Source organism: Acomys russatus, chromosome 26 (assembly GCF_903995435.1).
Source record: "Acomys russatus chromosome 26, mAcoRus1.1, whole genome shotgun sequence".
NCBI lineage: Eukaryota > Metazoa > Chordata > Mammalia > Rodentia > Muridae > Acomys > Acomys russatus.
The window spans coordinates 2,069,252-2,081,769 of NC_067162.1; the positions used below are offsets into that span (position 1 = coordinate 2,069,252).

Sequence of the window (12,518 nt, forward strand, 5' to 3'; positions counted from 1 at the left end):
TCGCCCTTAACCATGATATGTCTCAGGGATCGAGTGAGGTGTGCCACAGTTAAGCCCTTTCTCCTTGTTTGCAGTCAAACACGCTGGACAACATTGCGTACATCATGCCTGGACTGTGACCTCCAAGAAGCCTGGGACAGAAGCCTGTCTACCCTTCGCTAGTTCGTGTATATATGACTGTTCTAGATCCTCCACTGACGTATGGGTGTAGGTTTTAAATTTTTATATCTATATATACACATATATAATGTACAGTATATACATAGGATTATAACTACTTTGCTTTTAATAATTTTATGAAATGGCAAAAGTTTAGCTAAAAGGAAACTTTGGCATGAATGTGGGCTTGGGATTATTTTTTTGTGTGTGAAAAAAAAATCTGCCTTAACAATCAGTGTAATTTGGGGACTAGGGGCTTATTCTGGGTGCCATGTTTATCTCCTTATAGACAGCTAAAAATGTGTCCCCTCCCCCAAGCCTGGGGCACCTTCAGACCCATCACTGACCATTTGCCTTACCTGTCTTATCACCGGAAATGTAAAGATTATGGGAGGAGACCAGCTGACTACAAACTTTTCCACTCAAAATGACCTGTGGGGAGGTGGAGATAGCTTAGGTGGACTGAGAAAGGGAGTCATTTCAATTCCTACTAAACAGGTCTCCAATTTTATTGTAACCATTGGTGCCACAGAGACATTGGTACCATCTGTCACCTCAGTTATGCGATTCTAGGCAGCAGAGAAATACTTTGTAGAGACCAAAGCTGTTGGTGCCACCCGTTGAACCTGCATTGGCTGGTCAAGAAGGCTTGGTCTATAGAAACCAAAGCTGGTATCTTCCATTGTCACCACCAAATCTGAGAGTCTGCTGCTTAACTGCTTGGTGGTTCTTGGTTCAGCTCTGGTTCCCCTAGTGGGCAGATTGTGTTCTGCATTCCACACACAGGTGGATCATGAAGACTTCCTCCTCCTCAGCAGGGTTATCTATATGTGCGTGTGAGTGTATATTTTAATTATGTGTATTTAACTCTTTAGAACTTCTTAGATTTTAATTTATCCTGTAAATTTCTGTATATATAATTTAATAAGAAGCTTCCACCAGCATTAGCATGTGGAGCATACAGATGTGTCATTTCTTCGTGTCTGTGTAAAAGCTCTCAAGTCGTCCATATGTTACGGTGTTGTGACTCAGAAAGGAGCTTCATGGCCCTCAATAATGTTACAGAAGTGAAATGCAAAGGAATGTCACCATTCCCAACTGCCCTTACTCCCAAAGAAGCAGACCTGCTTCCCCACACTTAAGAGATGGTTGAGCACTCCAGGGATGATTGAAAACTTGGTGTGAGGGGATTCACTTCCCTGCCAAAACAAGGCTGAGGTATCCATGTTTTCTTCCTCTGGCCTAGATGGAATAGGGCAGCATCACACTAAACCTTCAGGGACCATGTAGCCTGGTGGCGTCCTACTTAATACCTTCCCATAGCCTCACTGTACTGTCACAGCTGACCTTCTCATGGGTGTTGTGGATGTGAAATCCCTTCCTCAGCTCAGAGCAGATTTGAGAGTTAATCTGGGAAATGGAGAAAGAAACAGGAATATATGAGAACTGAAATCAAGAAGAGCAGAAATTTAAATTTGAGCTAACATGTCAGAACCTCACTTGACCCTGCAGAAGTTTCCTGTGAGAGACAGGAGATCAAGGAGACCAGGAAGACCTGTGTAGTGCAGGAAGCAGCCAGTCCTCGTGTCATTGCTACAGACAGTAGTGAGCTCCTGATGAGAACCGGCTTTCTCGTGCTTGTTTTTCTCTGAAGCCTAGCCCTGTTGTATTTGTATTAAAGATTTGTACACATTTGTATAATAATCTGTACCTTGTGGTATTTGGTACTGTTAGAGGAAAAACTTTAGATTCAGGCCTTCTTGCTGTTTTTATATGATTGTTTTGTTTTTTAAATAAATCCTAGTGGTTTGATCCAAATCCTATTACAGTTGTATAAAGAAACAAAATTTTGTACTTATATTAAAGATCTCATTTTTAATATTTGTAGTCCAGTCTTAGCTGTCTCTTCCCTAATTGGGTTAATCATAGTTGCTTTAAAATTATAAAACCTGTCATTCACTCTTTTATCCTAATTTTTCCTCTAAAAGGGATGGGGGCTGGAGGGATGGTTTACTGGTTAAGAATACTTCCTGTTCTGAATGAGTCCCAGTACTCATTCAACTGAATGTCACCTCTTTAGGTACCAGCACACAAGTGCATATGCCCACATAGAGGTACATACACATATAATTAAGTTTTAAAATGTTAAAGCAAAACTCTGAAATACAGGTCAACTTTCCATATGCCTACCTATCCTGGGCCATGCAGCCCTTAGGTCTCAGGGTAAACACACCATATGTAAAGGCTCTCAAATATTATTTGTATATTGTAAAACTAGAGAATCTGATAGTTGTGATTCCAATGCTTGGCAAATGAAACCACGTACGTTATGGTATGGCCTAAATCAAGAAGTACCCAGCACATCTCCTGGATGCTGGATTACAGCTGTAATCACAGCACTCAGGGAGGCAGAGGCAGGTAGATCTCTGAGTTCGAGGCCAGCCTGGTCTACAAAGCAAGTACAGGACAGCCAAGGCTACACAGAGAAACCCTGTCTACAAAAAAAAAAAAAAAAAAAAAAGATAATTTATAGAGTGAACAACTAATTCCAGCATCCAGGAGATGTGCCTTTGGAGACCAACCTAGGGAGATTGTGCACCCCCCTATCCCACACCCCCCCAAAAAAAGAAGGGCTGCAAAGGACAAGGTTCTAGGTCTGATCGCCAAAAATGGAGGAGGATGAGGAGTGAGATGGCTCAAAAGCAATTGTTTAATCAATTCCTGCACACTGTGGCCTAATCTCTGTGTATGCACTATGGCACACACACCTGGAGTAAGGAGGGGGCAGTAATTGTGAAAATTTTTAAACATAGTGTCTTATAAAGATACAGAAAGGAAGCCACCATCACGGAATGCCTATTGAGTAATTTGTCAGCTCAATACACTCAAAGCATTATGGATATTGTCCCCCTTTTACAGGTGAGGGGTGCAGATGGAGAAAAAGCACTTTTCCCATTTGCCAAGTAAGACCATGGGTGTAGGTGAGGTGGCTTGTCGGGTAAGGACGCTTACCACAGTTCTGGGCAGAAACCAGGCACAAACCCTTGCCGCCTCTGGGCTACAAACACGTGGCTCTTGGAGCAGAGAAAGCCACCAAATTCGACTCCAACAGGGGCAAGGAGGCCGTCACCCTCTGGGCTAGGTCCCCAGGACTAAACTAAGACACTAATACCATTCTGAGCTTGCGTAACCCAATCTAAGTCTTTCCTTGGCCAGAGACCCAGTTTCCGGATGTGAAGACTAACAGGTTCCAAAGCAGCGGCGCGCGTTGAAGCCTTTCGGGGGCGTGGCTTAGAAGCGGCGCTGCCAGGCTCCGCCCCGGTGTGGCGTTAGCCGCGGAGGGACGGCCCATAGAGGGCCGGGCCTCGTGGCAGCGCTCCAGAGTCCCCGCCCTGCCGGTACCTCCCCGCGGGCCGGCCAGCGGGTCACGTGACGGGTCGGCGGCGCCGGCGGTTGCTGTCACCTGATTCTGGGAGCTGGTGGCAGCTGTAGCCGCGGCAATGGACTTTCTCCTAGGAAACCCGTTCAGCTCTCCGGTGGGACAGCGCATCGGTGAGTCCCGGGAGCTGCGCGCAGCCCCGCCCCTGTGTGCCGCTCTGGCCTCCGCCCTGGGACCTGTCGGAGTCCACAGTCAGGGATGGAAGGAGGGAGGATAGGCGGCGAGGCTGGCGCGGCGCACCTGGCTCCGCCCCTCTCATGACCCTCATCTGATTGACAAGAGTACGGGCCAATCCGAAGTCTCATTTGGGGATTGATGCTTGAGATAACCAATAGGCAGGGGCAGAAGGTGGGTCCTGGTGGATGTGGCTCATCCAATGTGTGCGTGCTGGGGTCCAGAGTGGAGGGAGAAAGTTTGGGTTAAAGGGACTGCTGTGGTGTGCGGGCGTTGGGCCGCGCCACTGCCGGGCTCGCGCAGACTGAAAGCCCCTCCTGTGCTGGCCGCGCTCCGGTCCTTCGCTGCGTTGTGGGTCCCTCACATGCCGGGGCGCCGGGGTGTCTGGGCTCGGCCGCGCCTCTGTCCCCGCGGTATGAAGACTGGTCTGTGTGATCTGTGTGACGTCGCCCTCTTGGTGTTACTTGCTGGTAGTTAAGGGACCGTGGCCTGGCCTTCCTGGGCTTGTTTGATCATTAAATGCATTATTAAGTGCGGGGAACCGAGGATGTTTCCTGGTACATGGCTAACGCTTGTCCTTGCCACTGCGATACCACCTAGTGGATCTGGAGCCCATGAGAAGGTGCTGAGAGTCGGCCAGGTGGAGTCATTTTCCCCAGGGATGGGTGGTCTGGGTGTGACCCCCTCTTGCTAGAAGGGTACCGACAGCATTGTGAAATTATTTTTGATGGCTTTTCGCCTTGGGTCCAGACTGGGAATGCTGGATCTGGAAGCAAAGCTTCCCCGAAGTAGTTAGCCCAGCTCTGAGTTGTAACCACCGCAGCTGTTAGTGGCTCTTTTATGGTTCACATCAGTTCTCCAAGGGACCGCTGATGCCTGAAGCCCAGGTGCTTCACAAAAGCCCCACTGTAAATCCTTGTTTGAGACCCAGAAAGAGGAGGCAGCCCTCTTCACAGACTTCCTATGTAAAAACAGGCAAATTAGTCTGGCTTTCAAAGGCAGCCACAAAGTCCTGAGACTTTTCTGGATAAGCTTATTTGGGCTCAGGGTGCACATCAATTGTTCAAAGCTCAGGATCTCTTCCTGCCCTGAGGGGTTGCCTGCCTTGGGCTAGAAATACTTCTGGGCAGAGTGCTGCTTACATCGGTACCTCAGATCACTGACTAAATCTCACTGCCGGACCCTCAGCCTTGAGCAGTTCATGTCAGAATAGGCTGGACCCATACGGGACCGGCAGCTGTGGAGTTCCCAGTACTGCTCTCTGCAAGGCTGGGAGACTATAAATTTTGATACTTTCCTACCAGAAGCAGTGGCTCACATCTGTAATCCTGGCACTCAGGGAACTAACTCAGGAGGATTGCCACAAAGTCTGGGCCTAGCTGGACTCCAAAATGAGTTGCAGGGCGGTGTGAGCTGCAGAGTAAGACCCTGTTTGAAAACAGAAATCCCAGTTTTCTCAATCACATCCCACTTCCCTTTACTGAGGGGAGGGGATTGAGTTGTACAGAGGAAAGCGACAAAGACTGCGATGCACCCAAAACCTGAGTGAGTTGATAGCAAGGCTGAAGTGAGCCTTCCAGGGCTACTGAAGAGGCTGTAAAAGAGCATTGCCTATAATTCCAGCACTCAGGAGGCTGAAACAGGAAGATTGGGAGTTCAGGTCTAGCCTCGGCTACACAGAGAGACCCTTCCTTGAACGACGACAATATCATGCTCCATACTCTTCCCTGTGTAGAGACAGAAGCTCTGGAGTTTGAACATCTGTCCTCCCCTCCCCCCGCCCCCCCCCACCCCTGTCAGCTTCCAAGTAGCAAAGACCTTGTGCCTGTACAAAGGGGCCTGGCTGGATGTGATGATTGGTGGCCAGGTTTGTGCTGCTTGTATTCCTGTAACCCAGGCCCCTCTTTGCTACAGGAGTAAAATGGTGTCTTCTCAAGTCAGCTGATCTCGTGCCTTGAGAGCGGAGTCTTGTATGATTGGCATCCTAGCAGTCATTAAACAGTGCTAAAATCAGGGCCCAGGATCACTGGCCTTCCACTTCACGTACACCTTGGTACTTGCTGGTCTCACTGCCTGGAGTGTCCGCTTCTGGGAGGAGCTGGGCTCGTCCTTTGCAGCACCTGGCACCATCACCTTCTCCCCTGAGGCCTTTCCTAACTCCTGATCCAATCTCTGCTCTCTCATTCTCTCTCGCTCTGCTTCCTGTAGGCACAAAACAGCTCTCATCTCATGGGAAATCCGAGATAGTTAATCCCCGAACCAGGTATGAATTGCCGTGACCCAGGAACACAGATTCCCCTCAAATAACATGTTCCAGTGCAGAAATGTTTTTGTAGCTACAAAACAAAAGTAAGCCATAAATCAAGTGATTGTGTCACAGCAAAGCATGAAAATCTGCTGCCTGTCTCAGGTGCTAGCCTGTGGCATTCCTAGCTCTTGGGTTGGTGGACACTAGTTTTCTAGTAACTTATTCCAAAAAGCATTTACCTGGTAGTCACAGACATGTTAGGTCAGACAGAGATGAGCGATAGGTGGGTACTGAAGGGTCTAAAGCAAGGTAGTTTTTCTCGAGGTCTGCAACACGGAACTCTCCACAATCACAGAGTATAGTCAGCCTTCTAACAACTTTAACAAAGCTGTAGCTTTACTGGGAACTTCAGTGTGTAAACCTGACCTCTCTTGCTTAAAAGCGGTTGTAAGAAAGCCAGTCCCTCAGAGAGCAAGTGTGCAGTGAGAGGTCATGGGAAGCGTCGGCTCTGGCTAGCTCATAGCCTGTCCTGGTTCCACCTCCACCACACTGATGTGCCACTGTCCCAGCCAGTCTGTCCTCAGCTAGGCGTGACTTGAGATCAGGGGCTACCCAACCCTTTCCTGGTGCCTCAGCATCTAGCAGGTGGTGAAGGAAAACAAGAGAAAAGGAGGCCATGACTGCTCCTAGGAATGGTGAAGGAGAAAGTTTATTGTAGATAAGAGGGAGAGCAGAGACAGAGACCTCTGGGAGAGTCCAGAGTGAACAGGGCTAGACTAAGGCCTGGAAGGTAAAGGGTAGGTTTAAAAAAAAAAAAAGGCCAGGTAACCAAAGTGATTGGATTATATGAGAAGGCTAGCTGGAGGGAAGGAAGACCAGCTCATCACCTGGGCTGGAGAAGATTAGGATAGGGATAGGGGGCCAGGGTGTGCCAGCCAGGAGGACCCTGTAACAGGTAGGAACTGAAGGATGCTGGGAGAACCTAGAGGCCAGGGCTGCTTGGTGTGAAGTAGGCACCTCCGTCATTTGTCCCAGGCATCTCCGTCATTTGTCCCAGGTGTGAGACCTGACAGAAGGGAGAGAGCTCCAAGCTACTCAAGCCCCAGTGAACACAGCAGTCTACTCCTATATTGAATTTATACTAGCCGAGCCCTGCGACAGGAAACTGTTATTAATCTACCAGAGAGTAGAGCCTGCTAAATGAGTTTCCACACACTTCTAAGTCACTCAGCCTGGCTCTAGGAGAGTTTCCCAAGGGCAGCAGCCTGTGGCTTATACCTGGTGATAGCACAGCCTCCCCTTCCAAATGTGTTCCTGGGAGTTAGGATGCTGTAGCTCCCTGGCCTGAGGCCAAACTTGGGAGAGGAGGGGAAGAGCTCAGCCTGATTTATTAGCATATACCTGTAATGCAGGTACTTAGACTGGGACAAGCCAATTGCCATGAGTTTCAGGCCGGCTTGGGCTACAGAGAAAACCTGTGTGTGTCCTTAAAGTGTGTGTGTGTTTTCATATGCTCTTATCCAAAGCATTTACACATTTTAAAATTGAAAATAGATTTTTTTTTCATATATTATATCCTGATTACAGTTTCCCCTACCTCTACTCCCAGTTTCTCCCCACATCCTTGGAAATGCCCTTGGATTCCCAAACCCTACCCAGGCTCCCAAAGACGGCGTCAGGGTCCTAAGGTCCCTTTGAGGCAGAAAGCTGGAAACCCACAGAGTAGATATCTGCTAGTAAACAACCGGGTTGTGGACACTGGGCTGGGTCAGGAGAGGTGTTCACAGTCCGTCTGCTACTGACACTGCAGTCCTAGCTCCCATCCTTGTCTGTAATGAAGCAGAGGCACCGCAACTCCCTTCCCTTCCCAAAGGACTGGGAACACCAGCTGAAATGTAGTGGGAATGGGCAAGGCTCAGAGCTGCTTGGCAGAGAGGCAGTGTGGTGTTACAAGAGGAAGTCAGGGCTGGGACAGACAGCCAACGCTGCACCTGTCAGAGACTGGCCAGCTCTCTTGTTCATAATGAATTTCCCTGCCCAGTCTTGGTAAATGGTAAAGGTCAAAGGTGAGGGAGCCTCAGAGAACTGTCCTATCGGCTGGCAGATTGGACTAGACCAGGCTCACTTTACAAAGGGCCACACAATGAATCCCCAAGGTTTTAGAGGCCATATGGTCTCTGTTGAAAATACTCAACAAGATCATTATTGCAGAGCAGCCAGAGACAACAGGTAAATGAATGGGCATGGCCATGCTCCAATAAAATCATATGAGCCATGGAATTGCAGTTTTCATGTCATTTCCATATGTCATTAAACACTGATCTTGTAGGAGTAGTGGTGCACGCCCTTAATCCCAGCACTCAGGAGGCAGAGGCAGACACGGGCAGATCCGTGAGCCAGCTTGGTCTGCATAGTGAGACCCTATCTCAAACAGTGTCTGCGTAGGGCTTTGCCTTGGCTGGGCAAATACTAGTAAGGCCCAAGGTGACCTTGAGTCAGAACACTAGCTCTGTTACACGGAGCAGCTTATTAACCTCATTATCTTCTGCTTCCTCATCTGTAAAAAGGAGGCGAATAAGAGCACCTGTCAGCTGGGGCTGCTGTGCAGTGTGTGGCAGTTGAAGCACTTGGCCTGGTGCCAGCCAGCCAGGAGCCGTCCACAGCTGTCAGCCATAGGGATTCTCACTGGTGGTGTCACTGTTCCTAGGGCACACTTAGTAAGTAGCAGAGCTACGGTAACGCTGCAGGGCCGGGACTCCAGTACAGCTTTTGTGTTGGTCTTTGTGTCACTGGGGTGTGAGCAGTCACTGCCTGAGTAACAGCACATTCACAGGCAGGTTGAGTTTCAGGCTGTGGAGGAGAGCCAGTTCTCCTGGGGATTGAAGGCTCAGCTGGACTGTGGGTTGAGCTGGTTTTGTTTTCACATGGAACACTGAGAAGTAAGAGTAAAGTCCTGGGTTTCTGCTCTCAAGGGTTGTGTACTACTGGCAGCTAAACTAAAACCCTCCATGTGTAACTAGCTTTGGGCTGCAACTCCATAAAGAGCCTGGAATCCAGGGCACTAACTCTTCTTTGGGGAGTAGGGGTTTGAGACAGGGTTTCTCTTGTATCCCTGCCTATCCTGGACTTGCTTTGTAGACCAGGCTGGCCTCGAACTCACAGACCAGACACCGCCTCTGCCTCCCGAGTGCTGGAATCAAAGGCGTGAACCACCACGCCCAGCCAGGACACTAACTCTCAATCCTACAGTGAAGTCCTGTCTAGGTCAGAGCTCTCAAACTGCCACACTCATCGGCCACCTTCTGACCTTTTGTATCTATCTGGGAGCCTCCTTTAATCTTGTTTTCATGGGGTTTTCCTTTAATTGGCTCACTCACATTCATTCAGCCCCATCCTTAATTATGTCTGTGACCTCATGGCAGCCAGCACCTTTACCCACTGAGCCATCTGCCAAGCCTGTTGAAGGTAAGTTTAGATGAGATTAATAATGAAACAGTAGGCTTTGACTGGAGCAGATGGCCATCCAAAATGTGGATGCTCCTTAGTCAGCTGAAGACTTTCCTGGAAAGACTGACATCCCCAAAGCAAGGGAAACTCTGCCAGCAAACAGGTCTGACACTGATTCTTACTTGGCTTGAGACTGGACCTGCCAAGCCTCTGCAGTCTTATGAGTGCACGCCTTAAAGTTAAAATCAGTGAGCCCACTGGTATTTGCATGCTCCTTCTTTGCCTTTCTCATGTACCCACTGGTATTTGCATGCTCCTTCCCCCCCTTTCTCATGTACCCTCTCAGTCTTCCATTTCTTTTATTTTTATTGTGTATGCATGTGTTGCATGGTGTATGCATGTGCGTGTGTTTGTGTCAAGTGTGGAAGTCAGAGGTCAGTGGTAAATGTCTTCCTTGATTGCTCTTCACCCTTTTGAGAGTGGCTTTCTCTGCCAGGCGTGGTGGCACGCGCCTTTAATCCCAGCACTCGGGAGGCAGAGGCTAGCGGATCGATGTGAGTTCGAGGTCAGCCTGGTCTACAAAAGAGTCCAGGACAGCCAGGGCTTCCATGGAGAAACCCTGTCTCAAAAAACAAAACAAAACAAAAGCAAAACAAAAAAAGAGAGAGTGGTTTTCTCACCAAACGTGGAACACAGCAATTCAGCAAGCCTAGCTGTCCAGCAGCTCCTGGTATTATTCTGTGTCTGCCTCCCAGTGCTGTGGTTACAGGGGCACACCACAGCACCTGGCTTCTTACATAGATAGTGCTGGGGATCAGAAACCAGGCCTTTATGTTCCCACAGCAAGCCCATGACCCAGCAGACTGTCTCCTTAGCCCTTCCTTCCTTTTCTCCGGACCATCACTAACCCTGAGCCCTCTCTGCTCCTTGCCCCCCCCCCCCCCCGTATGTACCCAGGCTGCCTTCACATCTTACACAGTCACAGCTGAGGTAGGGAAGGCCGCCAACACTCAACTCTTGTGTTGTCTTGCTCCCTCCTGCCTGAGCAGTTTAGGAAACTCTCCTTTGTCTAATCAAAACTTTCTTCAGCAAAGACTATAGTTAGTTACAGCTACTTGAAAAATAAGGAGGCATACGGTATTTTAAGGTTTCTCTGTGGCCTGTGGTTAAAAAAAAAAAAAAAAAAAATGATAGGGGAGAAACAGCCAGGGCTTAAGAAAGGATGCCTTAGCAACTTAGGAGATGGATAGAACTTTCCAGGCTGTGTCTGGAAAGAATTGTTCATTTGGAAAGTAGGCTTCAAGACAACTTACTGACTAGACGGAGGGAAAAGCTGGCTACCCTATATGATTCTTGAGTTTTTGTTTTTTTTTTTTTTTTTAATGGGAAGGCTTAACATTTTGCAGTTTTTGTGGCTGTTGTTTTTGTAGTGTATAGCATTTGTTTTTGGTGCTCACGACGTAGTCAGTGGACACAACATGCTGAACATGCACACTTCCATCCCGCCCCACACAGCCCTGGAAGGTGGGTTACCTATCCTTCAAAAGAGGAGTGAGGCTCAGAGGGGGTGAGGCGTTCACTCACGGTCACACAGCTCCTGGCTGTAAAGTCAGTGCCTACACTGGAAATTGTCAGTTCATGTCACATATTTCTAGTTCCCTACCCTACTTCACTGCTGGCCACAGGACTGAAAGGGACTTACTTTGAGTCACAGGGCGCCTATCTAGAATGTATGTGTCCACTAGTGACTCCTGTATTCCTACCTCTTCCACACCAATTTCCTCCCCAGGACAGGGAGCTCTGATGAGGGCACTAGAAGCCTGGATATCTTTGCCAGGAGAACAGAGCCTTCAAGCGCTATCCAGGGACTCCCACTCATGTTCAAGTAGCTAAGAGTGGTAAGGGACTAGGAAAGTGAAACACTGTAAACCAGGAGAGATTGTCTCGCAGCAGCAGTCAGCAGTGGTGTTCATGAATGTCACATGTCAGGTGTCCACAGACTAGTATCTCTTGTGGGCAGATGAGTTGCAGCCATTTGTGGATTCCCACACTGCACTTCCAAGGTAGCTGACACAGCTAGTCTGCATCGCAGGAGTCACTGAGGGAGGGATCATGTCCAGCATGGACTCACATCAGGGATGAAGATGTTAGGCTAGAGCACAGGTTAAGAAGGAACCTGGAGCTGGGCTCAGTGGGGGCATACCTATAATCCCAGCACTCAGACAAGGCACAGGCAGGCAGATCTCTGTGAGTTTGAGGCCAGCCTGATCCAGGACAGCCAAGGCTACACAGAGAAGCCCTGTCTTGGGGTGGGGAGGGGGGCGGGGGGCGGCAAGCAAGGATGGATGGATGGAAGGACAGACCTGGAATTTTCTCACAGATTAGAGTTTTATTCAGTAGCTACTAGGGATCAAGAAATGTGAGGTGGAGGTGCTTCTCTTAACTAAAGTGCCGTATGGTGACTGCTGAAAAGACAGCCTCATCAGCAACCAGTCATTTAGCAAGCAGGTCCTGCAGGCTTCATCCGGTGAAGAGAACTGAGAGACTCATGAGCTCTCATGTGCCCCTAGATGCACTCACATCCTTATGAAAAGGACATATGTTCTGAGGAGTCTACTGGACAGAGCTGAGATTGCACTGGATGCAGAACACTGGTGGCCCACGGAGTGCAGGACAAGCAGGGAGGGTGGGCTGTGGATCACCAGACTCGTTTCCTCTTCTGCACCTTAGCCCCACAGCCCGTGTGCTGACTCAGCCACACTTCCCGCATTGTCCACTATAGCCTCCAGTGGACTGCACATTTGCTGATAGTAGGGCCTTGTTGGCCTTGCTCACCAGAGTCTGGACATGTTTCAAGGCATTTGGGGGGCATGTGACAGTGGCTACAGGTCTGTTTGAGCCTATAAGCCAAGTGGGAAGCAAAGCCAGGCGGATTAATACAAGCCAGCACTGTCTACAGAATAAGTCCAGGCCAGCCTGTCTTCAGGAAGTTCCAGGCCAACCTTGACTATACACACAGTAAATCTCAAGCCTCTGTACAGAGTAAGTGCC

At 49.0% G+C, this 12,518-nt stretch overlaps 2 protein-coding genes across 6 annotated transcripts in view; both read left to right on the top strand.

Annotated features, from left to right (window-relative positions):
• Hmgxb4 (HMG-box containing 4) overlaps positions 1-2,047 on the top strand; it is a 35,423-nt gene extending 33,376 nt beyond the window's left edge. For all 4 annotated transcript variants that reach the window (XM_051168544.1, XM_051168545.1, XM_051168547.1 and 1 more), the window contains one exon: positions 75-2,047. In XM_051168544.1, coding sequence (XP_051024501.1) covers positions 75-119 — 45 coding nt within the window. In that variant the 3' untranslated portion in view covers positions 120-2,047. The remainder of the gene's footprint in view (positions 1-74) is intronic.
• A 1,505-nt stretch (positions 2,048-3,552) lies between these two features.
• Tom1 (target of myb1 membrane trafficking protein) overlaps positions 3,553-12,518 on the top strand; it is a 38,718-nt gene continuing 29,752 nt past the window's right edge. Inside the window, exon 1 of one of the 2 annotated variants that reach the window (XM_051168598.1) lies at positions 3,553-3,711. In XM_051168598.1, coding sequence (XP_051024555.1) covers positions 3,660-3,711 — 52 coding nt within the window. In that variant the 5' untranslated portion in view covers positions 3,553-3,659. The remainder of the gene's footprint in view (positions 3,712-12,518) is intronic. The other variant, XM_051168599.1, reaches the window with a different exon arrangement.